The sequence below is a fragment of the Blennius ocellaris genome, assembly GCF_963422515.1.
Source record: "Blennius ocellaris genome assembly, chromosome: 10".
Taxonomy (NCBI): domain Eukaryota; kingdom Metazoa; phylum Chordata; class Actinopteri; order Blenniiformes; family Blenniidae; genus Blennius; species Blennius ocellaris.
The window spans coordinates 1083882-1108077 of NC_137659.1; the positions used below are offsets into that span (position 1 = coordinate 1083882).

General features: G+C 45.9%; 2 protein-coding genes across 3 annotated transcripts in view; one reads left to right on the forward strand and one right to left on the reverse strand.

Annotated features, from left to right (window-relative positions):
- LOC308135371 (uncharacterized protein) overlaps window positions 1-24196 on the reverse strand; it is a 432222-nt gene that overhangs the window by 227666 nt on the left and 180360 nt on the right. The window lies entirely within an intron of this gene.
- LOC308135078 (uncharacterized protein) lies at window positions 81-21617 on the forward strand (the record flags this gene model as incomplete). The annotated part of the gene is made up of 43 exons (XM_080502951.1): window positions 81-121; window positions 1146-1185; window positions 3285-3356; window positions 4175-4309; window positions 4406-4450; window positions 4627-4743; window positions 5075-5140; window positions 5367-5429; window positions 5625-5666; window positions 5754-5837; window positions 5935-5979; window positions 6070-6141; window positions 6217-6261; window positions 6485-6548; window positions 7313-7465; window positions 7592-7600; window positions 7688-7777; window positions 7892-7914; window positions 9152-9286; window positions 9407-9479; window positions 10031-10137; window positions 10223-10406; window positions 10495-10563; window positions 11115-11219; window positions 11307-11525; window positions 13041-13178; window positions 13292-13459; window positions 13859-14002; window positions 14904-15017; window positions 15112-15290; window positions 15465-15528; window positions 15997-16071; window positions 16788-16895; window positions 17265-17336; window positions 17424-17552; window positions 17653-17760; window positions 17835-17990; window positions 18064-18171; window positions 18247-18384; window positions 18476-18592; window positions 18951-19139; window positions 20034-20317; window positions 21360-21617. 43 exons carry the CDS (start codon window positions 81-83, stop codon window positions 21615-21617), a joined length of 4647 nt encoding a protein of 1548 aa, XP_080359077.1.

Genomic DNA, 24196 nt, shown 5'->3' on the forward strand with positions numbered 1-24196 from the left:
ATGGGTGCATGTTAACAGGTGTGTGTGTGTGTGTGCACTTCCTTGTTTCCCCCACAGGGGGCAGCACTGAAGCCTGAAGGATGAAAGCCCCACTTATTGCTGTGACTTTGTGCCCCCTCTGGTGAGTCTCATCCCACAGAGACAACACATTATTAGCAACAAGAGAAATGTTTTTCCTGTATATTTGATTCACACTATTTTTATTTTATTTTAAGTTTATTTGCGTCGCAGTAATTTGTACAGAACACTTCGACAACTTAACCAAGTTTCATTAATGTCATTTAAAAGTTAAGTTAACGGTAATGATGGGAAAGGTATACAAATAATACATTTAAAAAAACATAATGTGTATATATGTATGTATGTATATATGTGCATATATGTATATATATGTGTGTATATATATGTACATAATTCAATGGATTTGGACCTATTATGTAGAAATACAGAAAAAGAGTAGTTTTGGCGTCGTCTGCACTCGGATCCAACGCTTTCTCCTTTTATCACATATTACTTATATTTTGTAAAGAAATATTAACAAATTCTTTCAACTGACACAAATAGTTTGGTAATTAGTTTAATTCCAGATTTCCGGTAGTGCCCCAAAATTTTTATGAAATAAGAAATGTATTTTAATTATTTCAATTTGTAAAAATGTATGTAATGAATTACGTCTGGTAAGTATAAATGAGCGACTGGCAATTTATCCTATAAAGTTATTTACTGAAATGTCCCCAAAAATATTTGCCCATACAAGTGGAAATGATGAATCGTGATTTGTTCCTCTCAGTACACTGGATGCCGTTGTACTGAACATCATCCATTCATCTGATGTTAACATTCTTGCGGGAGAAAGTGTAAATTGCTCCACATGCCGTCCTCGCCTTCTAACGAAACATCACTTCAACACGTCGTCACGCATGTATATTAAAAAAAAAAAACCTTAATCTAAACTTGTTGGAATTGACATTCCTCTGCTGTTTGACTGTATTTACCTGGACGCAAACACACTTCCTTGCGTGTTTATTCAGACCTTCCAACACATTCTGCATTCTTCACACTCCAAACACGCAGACCTGCTTCCTGGGCGTCTCTCCTTCACCACTGTCATTTTATTTTTTTAATGATCATTTCCCGTCCCGCAGGTGGATCCTCGCCCTGGCCTTCCTGCAGCGGCTCAGCGCAGTAAGACTCTTGGTGTTTGTGTGTCTGTTATTCATGTTCCTGGGTGGCCCAGTGATCAGCGACCGTCTGCAGGCCACTAAAAGTGTCACTTGAAGCTGCAGCAGCAATGACAAACATGCGGGGAGACTAAATAAACCGGCGATTCTGTTTAGACGATTCGTGGAAAAAAAAAAAAAAAAAAAAAAAATTGGATTAAACTGGATCAGACCAAATTATACATGTTGAGAGGAGCTCGCTGTGTATGTGTGTGTGTGTACATTCCTCTAAAACTCACTTAAGACATCTGGTGGCGCAGATAAACACAGACGATATACGTTGTCAGCAAACCTACAGCGGATCAATCTATGAATATTTACTCCACAGCAGTAAACTATTTATTCCACATCCTGCAGAAAGTGAAACGCTCAAATCCAGATGAACTCTAGATGAATTATCGTGGTACGTTTCCCCTAAATGTTTTAATAATGTGAATTACCTATAATGTCATAAAGATGTATATTTAACAAGAGGCCTGGAGGTTAAAACCGGCCAGCAGGAGGCGCTGAACCACCCAGCAAATGGTAAGAATTCAAATAAAACCATTTATTTATTTATTTATTTTTGTTTTTGTTTTATTGAGATTAGCAGATAAAACTGGAGCCTCGACGTTTGCAGACGATCAGCAGCCTCAGAGGGTTTATTATTTTATTTCCCATTAAAACAATTATCATGACTCATTCTGGATGACTTCTTAAAAATAGATCAAATTAAAAAAATTTAATAATAGTAATGATAAAAATAAAGACAAATGTATTGACATAATAAAATTAAACAGGATCTCTAATGTGCACATACTTGTTGAATTGTTTATATTTATTTACACCTTTCTTTTCTCATCATGGTTCAGATATTTCTGCCCCTTTTTTATATTCCTGCTCCTGTAAGACGCATTTTCATACGATGCAGTTTTTGCCAGCTCAGCATTCCATTCATCAAATGGGGGGGTTTGTTCCTGGGTGGGCTTTTATTTTGAAAAACAACCATTTTTTTGCATTCTTCCAAGATTTTTGACATTTAGTTGAATTTTTGCGTCATTAAAATGGACTTTATATTGAGATTGTGGTCATTTTCCATCATAATCGTGAAACATTTTGCCAAAAAATAGACATTTTTCAGTTTAAAGCCATAAAAAGGTCGAGTTTTAAATTTAAAGGTTGTTGTGGAACTATTTGACTGGTTTGGCTGTACGTGGCCCCGGAATCTAAAACGAGTTTCACACCCCTGGTTTATAGCAACATAAACAAACTCTAACTTGTGTTATAATTCAGAATAATTCAGAATCCTAAAATACGTCGTTTTACAAATTGTCTATATTTGGTTTATAAATGACTTTTCCCCACAAATAATCCATTTTAAATGTGACACCATTAAAAATCCTTTTTTTTTAAATAACTTTCGGGCCACATTAGTTTGGAACTTTGCGATAACTGTGTTTTAAAGACACATAAATTCTGTTAACTACCGTTTTTTTTGGTGTTTTTTTTCATCAGTTGTTGTTTCCACGGAGACGATCAACGTCTCTGACGGCGGGTCTTTAGAGCTTTCAGGTGGCTCATGGTTTGCAGGTGGCGGTCGGAATCGCCCGTCTCGCCACATCCAGATGTTGAAGTGCCTTTGGGCAAGACGCTGATTCCAGAGCTGAACGCCACCTCTTGCGTCTCGATTGGTCGATTGGTCCAAATATTTAGCAAGGCCTTGAGCGATGCTGGGAAAAAAAAAACACATTGGCGGATGTTTGCGGCGAGGCCATCGCTGCGGCGTGACGCTCTCAGAAGAGACACACACTCCCACAAACACACACATGGGAGTGTGTGTGTGTGGGAGTGTGTGTGTGTGAGTGGTGGGCGGGGCCTCACTGGGTGGCTTCTTCAGTCGTTCAAGGTCGCAGCGCTCGCCGTTTATCTCCGACCTGCGTGGGAACGCTCTAATCGGGATTGTTCCGTCTCCAAAGTGCTGAATAAGAAAAGAAAAGAAAAGAAAACAAACCCAAACTTTTCGGTTCCCGCCTGCAGATGTTCTCACTTGTCTGATCTTCATGTTTTGTTTTGTTTTGTGTCCAGGGGGGGCTTGAGGGTCCGTGTGAGGGCAGGGACTGCTCTGCCTGTCGCTGCATTCCTGCCAAAGGCGCTCGGGTAGGAACGCCTTGTTGTTAGAATTAACTTATTGATGATGAGCTGATGGGGATTTATTTATTTATTTATTTATTTTGGGGAGAAGTGAGAGCACCATCAACTGAACAAAGAAAATAAGAATTTATTTACATTTTTAAATGATAGAGAAATTATAGATTATACATTGATTTTTTTTATATATGCATTTGACATCATGTTGTAAATTTGTCAACCTCATGTCATTCTTTAGTCTTTCTTTTTTTTTAAATAAATTTTAACACTTTAGTGTCTTCTTGAATTGTTTTATTAATCTACATATTTCTATCACGTTTGTAGTCCCAAACTTCATTTATTGTTAATTTCTTGTTTTGTTTTTTCTTTAATTTCTTAAGTTTGAGTTACATTTAAAAACATTTTTTTTAAATAACCACACTTTAGCTGAAATTCTAAAATTAAATAAGTAAAGGAGGAAGTAACTGAGTGAGGAAGGAAGTCAGTGAGTCAGAACAATTAAGTGAAAATAATCTTGTACCGTGTTGCTCACATTTATTCAATATTGTTTAATTAATATATATCCACTATTATAAATGTCTCATGTCGTCTTTTAATTAAAGAAAAGCTATTAAATAAATGAAAACAGTAATGTTGCTCTCCACTGCTGCACATGTGTTGTAGGTTAAGTTAACGAGTCTGTCCATGAAAACACAGCAGATCTTTTTGTAATTATTAATTAAATATTTAAAAAAAAAATGCCGTTCAAAGGAGCTGAAAGAGGATCGGAGTGTAACCGTGACGACGCCTCGGCCACAAATCACTTCTCCCTTCTGTCCCCCGTGCAGGGCGCCCCGGGGAGGCTGGGCCTGCAGGGCTCACGGGGCCCGACGGGGCCCCTGGGCCACGAGGGACCAGCTGGAGAGAAGGGCCGGAGGGGGGCCGAGGGCCCGCCGGGGCCACAGGCGCCCAGCGGAGACGGCGTCAGTGCAACTCCACCGTTTCTGCTTTTCGTTCATGACGGAGCCAAAATAACCGACATCAATTGTTGTTCAATATTTCCGTCTCTTTCCTCGCAGGGGAAGCCCGGAGTTCCTGGTTTCCCTGGCAACGGAGGCTCTCCGGTGAGTCTTCTGCTGTTTCCTCGATTCGCCTGCGAATGTCGGAAAAGACAAATGGCTGGAGCGTCCTGCGCCCCCTAGTGGTGGAGACGCGTAAAGCACATGGCTGAGCTCTCCACTTTCCCTTCGTCACTCTGCCCCCTCACCCTCCTCCTCCTCCTCCTCCTCCTCCCCCCCAGGGTCACCCGGGAGCCGGTGGAGAGCCCGGTTTCCCCGGAGTGGACGGCTGTAACGGGACCGGAGGACTGCCCGGTTCCCCCGGGTTCCCTGGGCTCAACGGTCTACCTGGAGCTCAGGTGAGTTCCTCCGTCAAAACTCCACCTGCATGTTCTACTTTTACTCATTTCTATTGTTGAAGATCTATAAACTAAATATATTTATCTATATAGGCTTTAACAATCTTACTACTCAATAAAGCAGATATTTTGTTTTCACAAGTTTTTATTAAAAAGATCTAAGAGGAAAATAGATCAAAGACAAAGAAAATGAATCTCTCTCTGTATATATATATATATTAAATCCGTTTTATGTTTTGTTAACGTGTGTGATGACATCAGAAGCACCATAGAGTGTGAAATCCATTGTTTCGACTGGTAAATCCCACAAACGGACGACTCTCTTTGTTAGGGATTACTGGGACCCAAAGGGATGAAAGGAGAACCTTTGAGCGGCGCCGTCCTTCCAGGACTTCCTGTAAGTCCTCTGGATCACTTTACATCGGTTCGGATTAAAACGATTAGCTTTGATTTCACACAACTTTCATAAATGCACGTTTGACAGGGAGACCGCGGGAAAGATGGAGGACGAGGACCACCTGTATGTTTTCTCTTCTTACAACAGCTGAATATAAAAATACTGAGTTGTTGTTGTATCGCATAGAATTCGTATATTTGTCTTTTGTTTTTTTTCCGTCAATCAGGGTAATCCTGGAATCTTTGGCCCTAAGGGCCTCCCCGGCCCTCCTGGTCAGCCGGGGCCTGAGGTAAATGCCAGAATACAAAGAAAAGACTCCTGTAATGCTGCTGAACGTGCAGAAAATCACACTTTGTTCTGTTTATTCAGGGTCATAAAGGAGGACGAGGCGTAAGAGGACCACCGGTGAGTTAATTCCGTACGGTACTTTTCCGTGTCGGACCCTTCCTGTCGCTCTTCTGAAGCTTTTGGTTTGTCCTGTCAGGGTGACCCCGGAGGATCCCTGGAAGGAGATCAGGGCGAGGATGTGAGAGAAACCTTCGCCTTTGATGTTTGTGTTTGGTTGCGGTGAGACGACATCAGTTTTTAATCCTCTATCTTTGTGCTGATCCAGGGTGAGCAGGGCCCCCCTGGTCCTCAGGGACCGGCAGAAGTTGTAGAGCAACCCCCCGAGATTCTTCCACCCAAAGGCTACAAGGTGAACGCTCCTCTTCTACTGCGGGGAAATTGATGAAGACCACAGAGAAATGTATCTTCCTCATCCCTGCTGACTGAATGATTCTTGTGTTTGTCAGGGAGAGAAGGGTCGTCCTGGACCGTGTGGAACGAAGGGAAGACCTGTGAGTTTTATTACGTCTGCTGTCATTGGGTTTTTCTAAGTGAGTCCTGAGAGAAGGAAGAAAATAAAAATGTCACTTTTCCGTCGTCAGGGCGGCAGAGGAGACTCCTACAGTTTCGGCGTCAAAGGAGAACAAGGGATCATTGGGTTTCCTGGAGTTCGGGTAGGTACCCTCAGTCGGCACCGATAAAGTCTTTAAGAAAGCCTCTGAGGTAATGTCTGCCGTGTCTCCATCCAGGGTTTTCAGGGACGTCCCGGGAGGGACGGGCCAGTCGGACCTCAGGTAGACGAGAAAACCTCCTCGTGTGACGTTTGGTTAAATTTTAACAAGTCGTTCAAGTCGTAAAATGCATTTTCAGGGTCCGCACGGAGACAGGGGTTATCCAGGTCCAGCTGGACGACCTGGCCCAAAGGTGAGTCGATTTAATAAACTCAGGAGTTTTTTTCAAAAGCCATTTCCTGTTTGTCTCGTTTACGTTTTCTCCGTCCGCCCCTCTTTTCACCAGGGTTTCCCCGGCGAGCTGGGTTACCCCGGACCACTGCTCTATCCCGATGGAACTCCTGTGAGAGGTGAGACCGGTTCCACTGGCACCGTGGAGACGGACCAGGAACGACCTCCTCAAACGTTTCCGTCTTCCCAGGTGCTAAAGGTGACCAAGGCTATCTAGGATCCCCGGGACTCCCGGGGGACATTGGGCCGATGGGCAGGCCTGGACCTCCGGGTCCACCGGGCTCAACAGGTCAGAGTTCAGTCTTCTATTTTCAGTTTGCAGGTTCAGACTCGCCTCTCCTCTTGCTGCCTGTGAGACATTTCGTAAGCAATTATAATCTGGGATTATGATGCAACACGGCTCATTACTGAAGAGATTACCGGGTGGACGTGATTGAATATTCCCTGACGGGATTCAGGAGCGTTGAGTTGGTTTAAGGGTTAGGCTTAGGGTTAACATATCATGTTTCTGGTCTCGAGCTTCTGTTCTGCTCACGTTGGCGTTTTATGCAGAATTGAATTCCTAAAGGTTCTCCAGCAGTAAGAATCGTCTCCACACTGGAACGACGCCCCAGAAGTGAAGATAGTGTGTCCTCTCTCTCTCCCCGCCTTGTTCCAGGTTTTAAAAAGTGTGTTGCTCCAAGCAGCCAATCAGAAATCAAACCCTGTATAGTGTCATCTGTACGCGTCAGATCGTCCCAGTCGGATCCATCTTGCATGTTCTTCTTTCCAGAGCGTTTCGCTCCAGTGTTTCCTCACCGCATCACGTCTGCTTGTAGTTTCGTCTTTCTGGAAGCGTCTTGGATCTGCTGTGGTCGTGTCGCTCACCTCGCGTTTCTTCCAGACGGATCCGGTGTCGTCGGACCGGTCGGTCCCAAAGGCTTTAAGGGAGAACCAGGAAGGTTTAATAGCTACGAAACCAATCCGATGCCGGGACCGAAGGGTGTGAAGGGATTTCCAGGATCTAAAGGTGTTCTGGGTCTCCCCGGTCCTCCAGGTATACCTGCGCTTCTTCGTTGCTCCACACATGTACTCTTTACACCAGTTATCTGATGACGTTTTAACGAACAATGGGCTTTATCTCACTTTCCATGACCGCGTGGACATTTCTAACCCTCCTCAGGCTGCGGAGGTAAGTTTTTTAGTTTTTTAGTTTTCATTCTCACATTACTTCCTCAATAATTCTTCAAATCTCACAAAAATCTGTTTGATCCGGCAGACTACTACTGTGAACCCGGATACCCGGGAGACCCAGGTGAGAGCGGTCCCAAAGGAGGAAAAGGAAGCAAGGGCCTCCACGGAATCAAAGGTGAGCCGGACCGGTTCGTTGGTGCGAGAGCCAACTCCCGATGGAGGAAATTATGAGTGGGCGGAGCCTCTGGGATAGTAGGCGGGGCCCTGGGTGTCCGTGTCGTGTGACCAGGTGGTCCTCCAGGGACTTACTTGGTGCTTTTGTCCATGTCGACAGCAGGTCGTCTGATCCTTCCACACTTCTTCTGTTCTTTTCCTCTGTTTTGCGGACTTTGATGTCCGGGTAGTTAAAACTGCACCAGTTCCACCAAATTCTTCATTTCTGTCCTGACGTCTTTCTCCAACATTCCAACATGGCCACCGAAATATTAAAAGGTTATCTCGAAGAACCCTATCAGATGAATTGCTGAATTCTCATTTTATTACACATTTGTGATGACGATGGCCAGAGAACGTGACCCGCTCGGTTGGATGTGGCTGCAGGCAGCCATTGGCGTTCAGATCCAATATGGCCGCCGGGCACTCTACTTATAAATCGGGTGTTTTTCCGGAGGTTTTCAGTGGCGAGTATTTCAAATATGCCATCAGACTGGAAATGAGGTCATGAGGTCAATTCAAGGTGGCCGTCATTGGTGCTTCTTTTGTTCTACAACAATTACAAAAACTGGACTAGATATACGTTTTATAGTTTAGTCTTGTATCATGAAACACAAGGGTCCTGAACCAGATTGATCGTAAAAAAAAAAAAAAACATGGCCACCTGTTAACCAAACAAGTTTGAATAGTTTTGCCTTAATGTGACTCTGATCGCCGTCGTTGTGTAAATTTAATGAGAGTTTTGGGTTTTCACTTTATTTCTCTGGTGTCACTGGTGTTCAGGGTAACTTTATAGATTTTTAAGGGAAAGGTAAAAATAAGCCGAGACCCATTTTCCTACAGAAATTGTGAAAAAAAGAAAAGTGTGCGTGAACTTTTTAAGCACGATAAACTGAAAGCACAAAATCACATTTTGGCACTGTAACTTACAGAAATAAGGATGGAGGATGTTTAGTTTTCAATTTAATCTCAAATAAAGTTGGCCGCTTCTTGATGCCAGAAGTCTTTTTTTTTGGTCATGTTTTGCTCTAAAACATCTTTGTTTAGATAATATTGCACTGTAAAAGAAAAAGTTGATATAAAATCACTTTGAGAAGAGAATTACTTAAAACTAGTGAAATGAGATGTACGTGCAGCATTTTGAGATTAAGATTTTTACATTTAGATTTAAGATTAAACTGTAAAATGAAAACAAGCCAAATGATCAATCATGTATGAACTTAATTTTTTAAATCTCGGCTACTGACTAGTTTTTTTGGGTTTTTTTTAAGATCCTTTGTGCAAAAACAAGGAATTACTGTCATGCTGCTTCATATTTCATCGTGACCTCCTGCAGGTTGTCCTGGGGAATGTGAATGCAGTCCAAACGTGGGGTACCCGGGCCCTGCTGGACCCCCCGGGCCACTTGGTTTCCCAGGCCTGGACGGCGGACCTGGAACCAAGGGCCTTCTGGGGGACCCGGGACGAAAAGGTGACGACGGTTCGAGGGGACCTCCGGTAAGAGTCGGACCAGTCGAGATCCGTTTCCTGGTAAACCAGCTTGTTCGCTTTGGTTCACGACTTTCATCCAGTCGCCGCTTTTTTCTTTCAGGGCTTTCATGGAAGTCCCGGTTTGAGAGGCCATAAGGGTCAGAAAGGAGACGCTTTCAGCGTCGGCGTCACCGGTGAGGACCTACGAGCCAAACGGGCTTCTGTGCTGAACTGACGACCAACATTTCAGCTTCGAATCGGGAGCGATTCTGAAAACTGTCGCTAAAATTATTAGGATTTTAAAATGTGGATCGTGACGCTCGTTGCTTCACCGTCCGGTTGTTTCGGTTTCACTGGTGCCCCTGTTAACTGGTGACTTCTGCCAGCGGTCGTTAGCGGCAGCTGGCGCTAAAATAAAGACAAACAAACGCGACGATACTTTAAACTTTAGTGGAAATGCGGTGAAACGGGTTTTTAAACACCTGCTGGAGGAAGACGGCCGCCAGTTGACAAGGAAACCAGTTGATCCAAAACACCGGTGGTATCCGTGGCTGGGAGACCTCCCGGTCCCGGTGGCGAGCCACGATAATATCGGGTAGCGGCGGCTAGCATGGCGTGGAAAAGATGCCAATGGCGAGTCGAGTGGAAAAGCAACATCGGCGTCGTGTTCTGTGTTTCGCTAAACAAATAGGGTGTTAATTATCCCACGATTCAAGGACGTTCTCGTGGTTTCTTTGCTTGGAAGGTACAAAGGGCGACACGGGAGACCCCGGATTTCCCGGCCGCCGAGGAAGGACCGGTGATGCAGGGCCTGATGGTCTCCCCGGCCCGTCGGGGGACCCCGGACGCCCGGTGAGTGTCCATGTAGATTTAAAATCCAGTTTTATCACGTGGATAAAGTCACCGGCCTCTGATTCTGCCGTGACGCGTTTCCCAGGGGGCTGGATATGCAGGCGCACAAGGTCCAAAAGGCGACCCTGGCTCACCCGGACCCATAGGCTTCCCGGGGCTCGCGGGTCCGGCCGGTCCAGGTTTCCCAGGCCCTAAGGGGGCGCCGGGGCCGAGGGGGGATGAGGGAGTTCCCGGTGTGCCGGGACGTCCCGGACGACCAGGTCCTCCAGGTGAGACTCGCTCGGCGATGAAACATTCAGCGGCGGACACGAAGTGACGAGTCACCGAGGGGGGGGCGGGGTCTGTCTCTGTCGTCAGGTGAATCTGAGAAATGCTGCGACGGCAACTTTGGTCCGCCTGGTCCCAAGGGTGAGCAAGGTTCGCCAGGTACGTTCGCCTTCATCGCCAATGTCTTTGGCTGCGTGGATTTATTTTTTTATTTTTTTATTTATTGGTTTGTATGTATTTTTACCAACTTTTTGCCAAAAAAAAAACAAAAAACAATGAACTCGACTTGCGTGAAATCTTCAGGGAGGATTTCCCTTCATCCGCGGACCAATCGGTTCGCTTTTGGGACGTTAGCGGTGAACCGTTTCCGATTAAATCGCCGGGGAACAAGAAAAGTCCCATTCAAAGCGCCTCAAAGAGGAGATCAAAGGAGATTGGCATCTGTTGCAATGGAGACGCTCCCCGCTCAGTGATGGAGCATCGCTGTGAGCTAACAGCTAACACGCTCAGTGTTTCACACAGTGATGGAGCATCGATTTGAGCTAGCGGCTAATGTGCTAAAATACGGCGCAGACGACAGTTGCGCTCTACCGAGTGTAGCTCTAGTTCTCTTTTCGTTTCATTTTCATGAATAAAATGTGACGTCGTTCCGTCTGTAGCTTCTTCAACCTTCAGAATTTTGTCATAAATCCAGAGTGTTTGACGTGCAGGTTACCTGGGCGACCCCGGAGGACCCGGTCGCCCCGGGCGACCCGGTTCCGTGGGCCAGAAGGGACCGAAGGGGGACGACGGGACCAGCACGGTCGGACCGCCAGGTGACGTGAGGCCCGTGGGGAAATGAAAGTTCTGCTTTACGCTTCGGTTCCCACGACAACTTCCTCCTTTCTCCGCTTCAAAAATAGGAGTTCCGGGTTCACCCGGAGATCCGGGTGACGCCGGCTCCCCGGGACTGACTTTGGAAGGTCCTCCGGGCGCTGCCGGATTACCGGGGGGTCCGGGCAGGAAGGGAGAGCCGGGAGACGTTTATACCACCAGGCCGGGTGCTCCGGGTGCCCCGGGCCGCCCCGGTGCTACGGGGAAACAAGGACCTCCTGGAGTTCATGGAAGTCCTGGAACACCTGGTGAGTCGTCAGCGGTCACTGAGCAACGACCCTGGATGAATGGATGAATGGATGAATAACGGCCTATTTCTGTCAGTTCAGTACTAAAATGTGATTATTTTTACTTTATGGTGCTTAAAAGTTCACACACGTTTCTTTTATTTTTTATTTTTTTGGTTTTTTTAATTATTATTATTATAATTTCTGGAGCCAAAATGTTTCTGGACTGAAGCCAAAGATTATTTTTATCTTTCCTGTAAAAATGTCTAAAGTGACTCTGAACAGCAGCGATATGAGAGGAAAAAAACTGTAAAAAGTCAAAGTGACAGAAGTAAAACAAAATAAGAGAAAACATTTTATAAATAAAACAGTGAAAGTAGTAATAAAAAGTAAAATGAAAAATAAAACATGACAGAAATAATACAAAAGAAAAGAAACGGAAATAAAATAAAAGAGAAGTGATACAAAATAAGAGAAAATAAATTAATAAAACAAAGTAGTGATTAAAAAAAGAAACTATAACAGAAATAATGCAAAAGAAACAAAAAAAATAAAACAGAAGTAATACAAAATAATAGAAAACATTTATAAATAAAACATTAAAAGTATTAATAAAAAGTAAAATAAAACATGACAGAAATAATACAAAAGAAAAGAAACAAAAAATACAATAAAACAGAAGTAATACAAAATAAGAGAAAATAAATAAAACAATGAAAGTAGTGATAAAATAAAATAAAAATAAAATGTGACAGAAATAATACAAAAGAAAACATAGAGAAATAAAATAAAAGAGAAGTAATACAAAATAAGAGAAAGTAAATAAATAAACAAAGTAGTGATTAAAAAAAGAAAAAAGTATAACAGAAATAATGCAAAAGAAAAGAAACAAAAAATTACGATAAAACAGAAGTAATACAAAAATAGAGAAAATAAATACATAAAACCACAATAGTGATAAAAAACAAAAAATATAACAGAAATAATACAAAAGAAAAGAAACAATAAAACAGAAGTAATACAAAATAAGAGTCAAATAAATAAAACAACAGAAGAAGAGAAACAAAACTTTAGTTATTTTTCTTAATAATTTCTGATTTCAGCCATTTTCCGTTGTAACCAATGTTTTTTTGTTTGTTTTTTTTGTCGTTGTTTTTTGTGAAGCACAAATAAGATACATATTTTCAAGTCGTGTCTAAATCCATCCCATAATATGACTCCCTGAACGGAAACACGTTGATATTTAATCATCGGTTCTAAAAGACACACGATCCTCTTGGATTCTGATTATTTTCTCTTAAATAAAAAACAAAAACAAAATGGCTGGACTTATTTCTAATGTTTGTAAGTAAACAATTTCTGCAAGATTCTATAAATAGTTTGTTTGTTTATTTCTTCTGATGAAGGTTTTTAAGGCTTTCCTGAGGTTCTGTGTGTTTTTCCTCAAACCTCAACTCAATAAGTGAACTCGCACATTTCCGGTTCAAAAACTTGCTTGTTTTGATCAATAACAACACGTTTTCTTCTGTGCCGCAGGCTTCCCGGGCCCACCCGGAGGCTCAGGCCCCAAAGGGGAGTGGGGGCCCCACGGTGACCCAGGAGCCGACGGTCCACCTGGCCCCCCTTGTGTTCCCTGTGACATCACGGGTCACGAGGGCCCCCCGGGGTCTCCCGGTAACCCCGGTCGCAGAGGAATTCCAGGTGGGGACGCCGGCCCTTTAAGAACAAACAAACAAACAAACAAAGAAACAAAAGGCTCCTGATAAAGTGGAGAATGTTGTGCTCAGGCTCCTTCGGGCTGAAAGGTTCCAGAGGAGACGTGGGTTCTCCCGGTCCGGGACGCAAGGGGCCACAAGGCTTCCCGGGTCCTCCAGGCCCACCGGGACCCGGGGGACCACCAGGCACCCCGGGACCCCCCGGAGACCCGGGCAGTGACGGCTGGCCGGGGCCCAAAGGTAGATGATGATCCTCATCTTCCTCTTCTTCTTCTTCTTCCTCTTCAACTTCTTCCTCTTCCTTTTCCCTCTTCCTCTTCTTCTTCTTCCTCTTCCTTTTCCCTCTTCTTCTTCTTCTTCTTCTTCCTCTTCCTCTTCTTCTTCCTTCTTCCTCTTCTTCTTCTTCCTCTTCCTCTTCCCTCTTCTTCTTCTTCTTCTTCTTCCTCTTCCTCTTCTTCTTCCTTCTTCCTCTTCTTCTTCTTCCTCCACTTCCTCCTCTTCTTCCTCATCTTCCTCTTCTTCTTCCTCTTCTTCTTCTTCCTCTTCCTCTTCTTCCTCTTCTTCTCCTCCTCCTTCTCCTCCTCCCCCCTCGTTTCCAGTCTTCAAAACGTCTCCAGACCTTGTCGTCTCCGTCTGCAGGACTGAGCGGGTCCCCGGGCCGACCCGGGTCCAGGGCGCTACCGGGTCCCCCGGGACCTCCGGGACCAAGAGGCAAACAGGGAGCGAGAGGCTATGATGGTCCTCCAGGTGGGCCGGGGTTCCCGGGGTCTCCGGGTCTGAAAGGTGAGCTTGTGTCTGTTAAATGTTGCTTTGAGTTCAAAGAGTTTCTTTATCACCTTTGAGGTTTTTTTTTGTTTTTTCTTTTCATCTCTTCATTTTCTCTTTGTTCTCTCGTCTCCGTTAGAAGGGTCGTCCGATGGCGGTTTATTTATTTGTATTTCTATTTCTATATGACCGTTGTGTTTTCCCAGCAGCGTGAGGGCGCCCCCTGCTGGTCACACTGCAGATTTCATTTCCAAAAAAGAATTGCTAACGCAGTGTTTTTCAACCACTGTGGCGCGGCACACTGTTTTTGTTTTCCTAAAAAAACATTTGCTCTCACAGCGACAGTGTGTTGCAGAGTAATCATGTATAAATACTCTTCACCACTAGAGGGCAGCACAGAACTTTGCCGGTGAAATGTAAAGTGACAGACGTCAGTGTGGTTCATCTCCACCTCCTGCTACCATCTTGTATCAAAGTACTGTGTCAGTGACAGTGATGGAGAAGTTTTTGAAAACCAGGATCTCAGCTCTTCATCCATCAGGTCCAGGTTTCACACTGAGGGAGGCATATTAAAAAAAAGTCCTTGGTTTCTGGATTTATTTGATTCCTGTTGATAAAATTTGATGAGAAAGACTTTATATTGTTAATAGAGGCTACAGAGGTTCACATTTTAACATTTTCGGGTGGTGGTGTGCCTCCAGAGTTTTTCAAAGACAAAAAGTGTGATTGGCTCAAAAAAGGTTGAAAAACACTGCTAAAGAACCGAATCGAAGACGGAATAAGACTAGTAAAGAGAGTCGACTCGTTGCTTCTGTAGCTTCAGTTCAGGACATTTTTAAACGGTAGAAAAAAGTTGTTGGTAAATAAAAACGACTGAACTCTTGGTATGGGGAGTAAAACCACGTCTTCCTGTCTCCAGGGGTCCCGGGACTCCCGGGGTATCCGGGACGGCGGATTGAGCCCAACGTGACCAAAGGCCCCTCGGGTCTTCCGGGACCGCGGGGGCCGCCGGGCTACCAAGGACTGGCAGGCAGTGGACTTTAAACTCCATCTACTCACATTTTCTTTTCAACATTTTTCTCCCCAAAAAACCAAAATCGTATTAATGAGTCATTTTCTCTCTAAAGGCTTGAAGGGCGCAGTGGGACTGCCGGGTGACCCGGGGGCTAATGGATGGCCCGGTCCTCCAGGGTTCAAGGGCGTCCCCGGTTCTCCGGGCAGGACGGGAGGCCCAGGCTCTCCCGGCTATCCCGGACCCAAAGGGTTCCTGGGCGCCAGGGGGTACCCGGGGCCCGTTGGCGATCCGGTACGTGGTCTTCGGTGTTTTCGGCCCCCAGACCCCGAGGATCCATCTGGTCCGGGGATTTAAGTCGCGGCTAATTAATTCCCTCTCGTCGTCCGTCACCGTCGGCTGAAGTTGCGGCATTGAGCCCGTCGTGCCTGATTTTGACGGTGTGAATGTGTATGTGTGTGTTTGAAGGGCGACCCGGGACCAACGGGACATGACGGCGTCCCCGGATTACCAGGATACCCGGGGGCCAAGGGTGAGTTGTCCAGGAGAGGCCCGCTTCAGTTTGGAGCAAAGACGATAAAGCTGTGGAGCGTCGTCATCTATCTATCTATCTATCTATCTATCTATCTATCTATCTATCTATCTATCTATCTATCTATCTCCCTCCACATTTTTACAGCAGATCTGACGACACCTGTGGTTTGTGGTTAGATTTTTAGTTTTTAAAGAATAAAAAGTTTTAATCCGGACGCCTGTCGTTTGGCGCCGGTCGACAGACAGAGACTGACGGCAGAAATCTACAGACGGAGGTTTCATCTGCTTGATGAGGTGTTTTCTGGGTCATTTTCTGACTGTGATTCTGAGGACGGCTGTTCAGCACCAGAGCGCAGTGGGTCGGATTTACGTGATGCACCTGAACGCATCGCCCAGTCAGAACAGCTTCATTGCGATGTGAAGCTCGTTAACCTGCCGCGTCACAGTTTGACCAAATCTGTTCCAGGTGACCAGGGACCGTCTTACGGACAACCGGGTTCTCCAGGACCCAAAGGTTTGCGAGGAGAACCTGGACAGACTGGTAAATTAAATACTTTTTTTTTTTTGGAAATGTTTAATATAAAACAACCAGTTTTCTTTGAAAAACCGAGTCTCTTCTTCTTTTTTTTTTTTCTTCCCCAGCCTTTATTGGAAGTCCAGGAGATCCAGGTGACCCGGGTTTCAGGGGAAGGCCTGGGTATTCTGGCCCTAAAGGGGAACCTGGAGAATCGAGAACAACTGGAGGACCAGGTGAGTTTCACAATCATTGCAACGAAGCTGCAGAACCCATGAAATTACTTGAAACTAACCTGGGGTCTTTCATCTCCAGGTATATATTTAGTGGTTTGTTTGTATTTGATCAACTTTTCGCAAAAAAAAACTAATCACCAGAATTGCATGAAATACAAAGCGGATGAGAGAGGCACCTCATGGAGGAGGTCATAGGAGATCAGCGTCTGTTGCCATGGAGACGCTACCTGCTCAGTGTTCCACACAGTGATGTAGCTACATGATAGCCCAATTGATACGGGCTAATGGCTATCATGCTACCAATGCTAACTCAGTTCCACAAACAAATGAGGCGTTTGTGAAGGTCTGGGTTCTACCGACTGTAGCTCTAGTTTAAATTTTTTTTATCCACAAATCGATGTTAAAATCACCTGATCTCTTGTTCAGCTCAGATTTCTTATAATTAAACTGTTCAACACATTTAACGGACACAACTAATAATGACTATAATTGTCTTTATTTGTCCAGGGTTCCCGGGACCTCGTGGGCCCTCAGGCCGTCCAGGTTATCCAGGTCCACAAGGTGATCCAGGAGGCTTGGGACCGCCAGGACCACTGGGTCCAAACGGACCGCCAGGTATTGAAACAACGTCCCCCGTTAGTGGAGGGACATGGAGGACGTGCTCGCTGACCACCGCTCAGCCAGACCCTCTGGGTGCTTCTGAATAGTCCCTCCTATCTCCTTTCCTATCTCCTTTCCTGAAAGGAGATAGGAAAGGTGTTTGGAGTTGGGGAAGGAGTTGGGAAAGGTGTTAGGAAGCATCAGTGTTTCCTAGGCTAAAGGAAGTTCTAAAGGAAGCATTGACCCTCCTTTCCTTGGCTTAGTGAGAATTCCAACGCTCCTTATCGTGGCCGCCACTTCAACACTTCTGGGCTTAAGGAGAAGTGGATAGGAAAGGAGATGGGAGGGACTCTTAGGACGCACTAACTTCTCTGCTCTCTGCAGGATTCCCCGGACCGCCGGGCCTGGACGGGCTGAACGGGCTCCGAGGTCCGAGGGGGATGAAGGGAGCGAGCGGTAAGACGGACGACCCCTCCATCCTTCGGTCTGTCGTCCGGCCGGTTCAGTAACAACCACACCTTGTTTTATTATCATGTAATAAAGGTAAGGACGTCCCCGGACCTCCCGGACCGCCAGGTTACCCCGGTGTTAAAGGAGGCCGTGGCTACCCGGGACCTCCAGGACCCTCCTACCCCGGACCTAAAGGCCAGCCGGGTCCATCGGGCAGCAAAGGTACCAGGTCCTCAGTTCTGGTTCCTCCTGGGGAGCGAGTGCCGAGCCGCCTCCTCACACTTCCATCGTCCGTCTCACTTGTGTACTCGTCTTCGCTCAGGCTCCCCAGGCTACCCCGGAGATCCTGGTTTACCTGGGAAAGGCTGTGACACGCCGATACCTGGACCCTACGGAGACCCAGGATATGAGGGACCTGCAGGACTGCCGGGTATGATGGTCCCCATTTAGGATATTTTGCTTTTAGGTGCCTGTGGTGATATTTACATGTCGCGTGTGTTGCAGGCCCTCCTGGACCCCCCGGAGCTCCCGGGAGCAGCATTTACTCCAAAGGAGATCCGGGTCAGAGCGGCTACCCGGGGTCACCAGGCCCGAAGGGATATGTGGGCCCCCCGGGGCCTCCAGGACCTGCCGGGTCCCAGTACCGGCCCGGACGAAAAGGTACCCTACAAAGACCGTTTTGTCAGATTCCTGCCGAGCAGCAGTTTGACTGAACGCCGCTTCGCCTTCACAGGTGACAAAGGCGATTATGGCCGAATGGGCTTCCAGGGGGCCAAAGGTCAACGCGGTGCGCCCGGCCCCAACGGCAGGAAGGGGGACAGAGGCCCAGCTGGAAACCCTGGTGAGTCGCCAGGAAGCAGGAACCCGTCTATACGCTGAGAGGTTCCGCTGAACCAGACGTCCGCGTTGCTTTCAGGCGTCAAAGGAGCCGTCGGTGAATTCATCCCCGGAGGTTTGAAACCCGCCCCCCGAGGACCGCCGGGACCTGGCGGTGGACCAGGACCAGTGGGCTCCCCCGGCGGCGCCGGTGCTCCTGGAGCTACAGGACGGAAAGGTCAGAGGTCAAAATGCTTGTTTTGTCAGTCTGTCTGCTGGAGTTTGTTTTACTCTCAATGTTTGTTTGTTTGTTTGTTTATTTGTTCCAGGAGACAAAGGTCCGCCTGGGTCCGTTGGTGTTCCCAGCTACCCGGGTCCTCCTGGTCGTGAAGGTCCACTTGGTGATCAAGGCGATGTTGGCGTGCAAGGATTTGTTGGACCACAAGGTCAATCATCAGTTTCTCATGATACATTAGACGAGTGGCGGCAACAATCTGGCCTTTTTTAGATTGAGAGACGCCCCCTAGTGGTGAAACATTATAGTTCTATTAAACGATGAATAGAGAGCCCCCTAGTGGTGGAACTTTATGCTTCTTTTAAACGGTGTATAGAGAGCCCCCTAGTGGTGGAACATTATAGTTCTTTTAAACGGTGAATAGAGAGCCCCCTAGTGGTGGAACATTATAGTTCTTTTAAACAGTAATTAACTTCTAATGAATGTTTTTTTAATATGTGATGGATCCAAAGAAACAACAATAGAACCGTTTTATTCCGGACATCAACATTTCCGCCCGTGTCCTGCAGGCTTCCCCGGTCCTCCGGGCGACCCGGGTCAGCCGGGCCGGGGGGTCCCGCTGAGGTCCGGGTACCTGTTGGTGATCCACAGCCAGTCGGCGACCGTCCCGCTGTGCCCGGCAGGAAGCAGCCGGCTCTGGGTGGGATACAGTCTGGTGTACCTGGAGGCGCAGGAGAGCGCTCACACGCAGGATCTCGGTAGGACGTTTTCCCTCGTTTACGCATATTTAAAATTTAAAAAAAGAAAAGAAACGGTGATATTTCTGTGTTTGGTGCCACCAATTTACACATAAATGCCAAAAATGAGGATTTGTTAAGACTCTGCGTCTCCGGTTGCATTTAAACGGGGGGAGGCGGAGTTTTACATCACAATTTGGGACTATTTCAAATTTTTTATTTTAAAGGTTTGTGATTGGCTATCATGCTTGTCGTTACACTGCCCCCTACAGGGCTGGCTGCTCATAGTCGCTCTCACCAGGTGTCTATGGGCGCCCCCACCATTAAAACGCGATTTGTGAAGATTTGTGAATTTGTGAAGCAGCAATAGAAGTTGGTGCCAGGTCTGTTTTGCTTCTGTCTGAAGATAAAGTCTATAAAGTTTATTATGAAAGCCGTACAGTTCGCACACTGCGGGGGAAATATCAGTTTAAAAAAACAAAAAAAACAAAAAGGAGGTGTAAAGGTAATCTGCTGCAAAATGTGGAGGAATAGAGATAGATAGATAGATGGAGAATAGATATAGCGATAGATAGATAGAGAATAGAGATAGATGGATAGATAGATAGATAGAGATATAGAGATAGATAAAGAGAGATAGAGAGATAGATGGATATAGATGAATAGAAATAGATAGATAGAGATAGATGGATAGAATTAGATATATAGAGAGGGATGGATAGAAATAGATTGATAGAGATAGATGGATAGAAGTAGAGAGATAGATGGATAGAAATAGATAGATAGAGATAGATGGATATAGATAGATAGATAGATAGATAGATAGAAATAGATGGATATAGCTAGATAGATATAGATAGATAGAAGTGTTAAAGGTGTCCTGACAGTAGAGCGTTTGGCTCCGCCCCCCTGCAGGTCAGCCCGGCTCCTGCCTCCCCGCCTTCTCCACGATGCCCTTCTCCTACTGCAACACGGCCGCCTGCCACTACGCCAGCCGCAACGACAAGTCCTGCTGGCTCTCCACCACCGCGCCCATCCCCATGATGCCGCTGCTCGGCCTGGAGATCGCCGCCCACGTCAGCCGCTGCGCCGTGTGCGAGACGGGCTCGCCGGTGGCGGCGTTCCACAGCCAGGACCACACGGTGCCGGCGTGCCCGCCGGGCTGGAGGAGCCTGTGGACCGGCTTCTCCTTCCTCCTGGTGAGTAGAGAAGCCGCGCCGGCGTTCCGCTTCCCTTTAAAGTCCTAAGTGAAATGTAAAACACTACTTTGCAAAAAAACGATAGTTGGGGTACGACTGATAAGGTTCCTCCGACTCTGCCCCACCACTGTTGTCGCACAACAAAGTTATTTGAATTTTAAATCTCCAGCCGAGGAAGTCGGGGGAATCCTTCTTCTTCGTGGGTGGAGCCTATGCGTGACATCACGAGTTGTGCAGATCTCGATCTGTTGTGTTTACATTGGCTTGTTTCCCTCTTAAATAGCGAAGTTTTTACAGTGTTTTGAAGTTATAGTCGGCGTTTTATGAGCCTTGATGAAAGATTGAGCCTGGAAGAGACCGAGAGAGGAGAAAAGGAGCACGGGCGACGGGAGGGGCTCGCCGTTAGCTCGCGCGGCAAGCGGCTAGCCGCTAGCTCGGGCGGCTAGTAGACGATCACGTAATACCTGGACTCATCTTCGGTGATTCCGCGCAGTCAGAAAAGCGCTTCGACATGATCCAGGAAGCCGGTCGTTCTGCCAAAAGTCAGGAGCCTCAGAGCCTCAAAGGTGAAAACTGGCGGCTGCTGAGGCGAGGAGACGAGGACGAATGGAGGACGAAGCGTCTTCTGCTTCCTCAAACATGTTCCAGACGGGGTCACCGATGGCAGAACCACCTTCTGTGTCTTCTTCATCAATCACTGGGTTTGAAATGACGACGATGATGAAATCTGGTTCAATTCAGCCTCTTCGTGGTCAAAACTCTGATCCTCCATAATGTAAACACAACTTGGGCGTGTGCACAACTCGTGATGTCACTCTATTATTGTCAGAAGCTCCGCCCAGCAGAGGAAATAGCGCCGTTTATCGCCTATTTTCTCGCAGATTGCCGTGTTTTAACATTTTACCCTCGGGCCAGTTAGCATAAAAAACATCCCTAGAAGCGACAGCCAGAGTGTTTTGGAGGTGGAATTTTCATTTCACTAGGCCTCTAAGCGACAAACCCGTCGTGACTCCGCCCCCTTTTTTTGGTTTCAACCCCGCAGCACACGGCGGCGGGCGACCAGGGCGGCGGCCAGTCGCTCAGCTCCTCCGGCAGCTGCCTGAAGGACTTCCGGACTCACCCGTTCGTGGAGTGTCAGGGGGCGCGGGGCTCCTGCCACTACTTCGCCAACCTGTACAGCTACTGGCTGACGACGGTTCACCCCGCCGAGCAGTTCGTCACCAAACCCTCGCACACCATCAAGGCGCTCGACCAGCAGCGCCGCAAAACCAGCCAGTGTAACGTCTGCCTCCGAGATTAGCCCCCCACCACCACCACCACCACCACCCCAATGGCGGTCGGAATCTAAACTACTCAGGGGTCGTCGATGGGTCGTCTCGCTTCGCTTGTACATAGAGAAACGTCGTCTTTTTTGCTGCAAGATTCACTTCCTGCCGGTGAAACGGCTCCGATTGTTGTGAAATAACTGGTTGAATTTTCTTTCAAATCATTTTTATGAGAAATTCTTAAAAGATTGTTTATTTCGTATCCAAGTTGTGTTGTTCTTGATTAAAAAAAAAACAAAAAAAAGAATTCAAGTTTTAAGAGCAAGTCATTCATCCATTCATCTGATAGGATCGTAGTTTTAATCAGTTTTTTTTTTTAACATCCTTTCATCTTTAATGACTCATAGATCAGTGATTTACAACCTTCTTCTTACAGGACCCACATTTTTACCGTTATAAACTGTACGTCCTGTATGAAGACAAAATAAAATCCACTGACGGAGCCTCATAACACTAAATATTCTAATTTTAAACTTTGGGTTTCAGTCTTTCGTTAGTCAGTTTTATCCTTTGCTTCCATGAAGCCACATCCTATGTAAGAAAAAAAAAATCGGAGGATAAATCCAAAACAAACCCCACGCAGTTTAGAAAACTCAACAATCATAGTTGAGATTTAAAAAAAATTTTTAAATACGAATTGGAAACGTGCGAAATAAGTTTTGGTCGCTCTTTGCTGGAGTGTCTTTTAAAACTTTAACGTCACAGAATGAAGTAGCCTTAAAAGAAAAATGAAAATGCAGTTTGGATGATTGATCATTAATTTTTTTTTATTTATGAGTCAAAAAATCGGAGTTTAATCTGAAATTGTAAAAAGTATTTTCTGCAAAATTTTACAAAAAAAAAAGTATAAGCCTCACTTGACGATATATTGCAGGCGTCCACGTTGTAGCAGGGCAGGAATTTCACTGCAGGAACACCGGGATTGATCGTATTTTCATAAATTCTCGCAAATCTGTAGATAGAGCTGGAAAGTGTGTTGTGCCTCGTGCTCCTGCTGCGAAGCTGCAGAGAGACAGACACTAACAACAGAGATAAAACATTAGATTGTTATGTGTTTTATCAGTTTTTTGCTAATTGTGATTCTGCCGCTTTGTGTTACAAGTTCAAAGCGTTGGGGGGGGGGGGGAAAAAGTAGTTCGGTCCAACATGGGGAAAAAAAAAAAAAAAAGACTCAGACATTCAGAGCAGTTTTCAAGATCATATTTATTTATTTCTCTCAACGGAAAAACCCAAGTGACAATCAGAATACAGTACTTTTATTTTATTTTTTTTTACCCCTCAAACATTTTTTTTTTTTTAACCTTACCTCTTTTTTTTTTTTTTTTTTTTTTTTTAATTTATTTACTGAAAACAAAGAGAACACTCAGTGCAATAAGACAGAGGACTGACGGTGCGGTGCTCTCTCTACCTTTTTCACAGTGCACGTTTTATACACACAGAAAGATTGTACATCATCGTTATTACATTTCCGGCCCCCTCCCGCCAACCGGAGGGGGGGGTGGAGGGGGTGGAGGGGGGGGGGGGTGAATGTCTTAAAACAATCGTCTTTTTTTTGTTGTTTTCTAAACTTGCATACAGTGTAGCTTGGCACACACTCGACTCACACACACACACACACAGCTCCCTCCCTCACACACACAGGTACGACGTGGGGGGGGGGGGTCTCCACCATTGATTCCCACTGAAGGGGGGGGGGGCTACTGCACTTGCACTCGGCCGGCTCGCTCCTCCATTGGAACCCGTGCTATTTTGGCAATGCTGACATTGCATTTTAATGTGCAAAAGAGAAACCGGATGGTGTGAGACGGAGGCTGAGGTAGAGGGAGGGGGGGTGGGGGGGGGGGGGGTGTATATATGTAACCAGCCTGATTAGATGGATGATGATGGGTAGTGCAGATAATTTTTTTGTTTTTGACTTGTAGGCCCTTGTTGTGCGTCCCCCCCGTCGCCTCGACCGGGTCGAGCTGTCGCCATGTCATAGGTCCTTCAAAAAATAAATAAATAAATAGATAAATAAAAATACAATTTCACCTCTGGATTCAGAGGCGACCAATTACAGGCAGTGTCCTGACATGTCGCCGCCTGGAAGAGTGGGGGGGTGTTTAATTTTTTTTAAAAAGAAAAGAAAAATTTCATGGCACAACTCGCTACTCCCAAATATTTCCCCCTAAAAAAAACCTATATATATATATATATATAGCATATATATATATATATATATTAGCATAAATCTTGACAGTTCTTACGCAAGTGCATATGGCTCTTATAAATCTGCAGTTTTATAAATGAGGAGATGTAAAAGCTCGGGTGTTGATTGTACGGGCCGGGCGATGGCATCAAAGTACGGACGCTGACTCGCAGCGTTGCGTGGCGACGTGAGGCTGCAGCCGCTGCAGCTGCAGCTGTTTCTGCTGCTGCAGCTGCTGCTGCAACTGCTGCTGTTGCTGTAGCTTTGCTGCAGCTTCTGCAGCTTCTCCTGCAGCTGCTATTGCCACTAACCCCGATTCCTTTGTTTTTGAAACCATCCAAAGTGCAACCACACCCATTTCTTTTT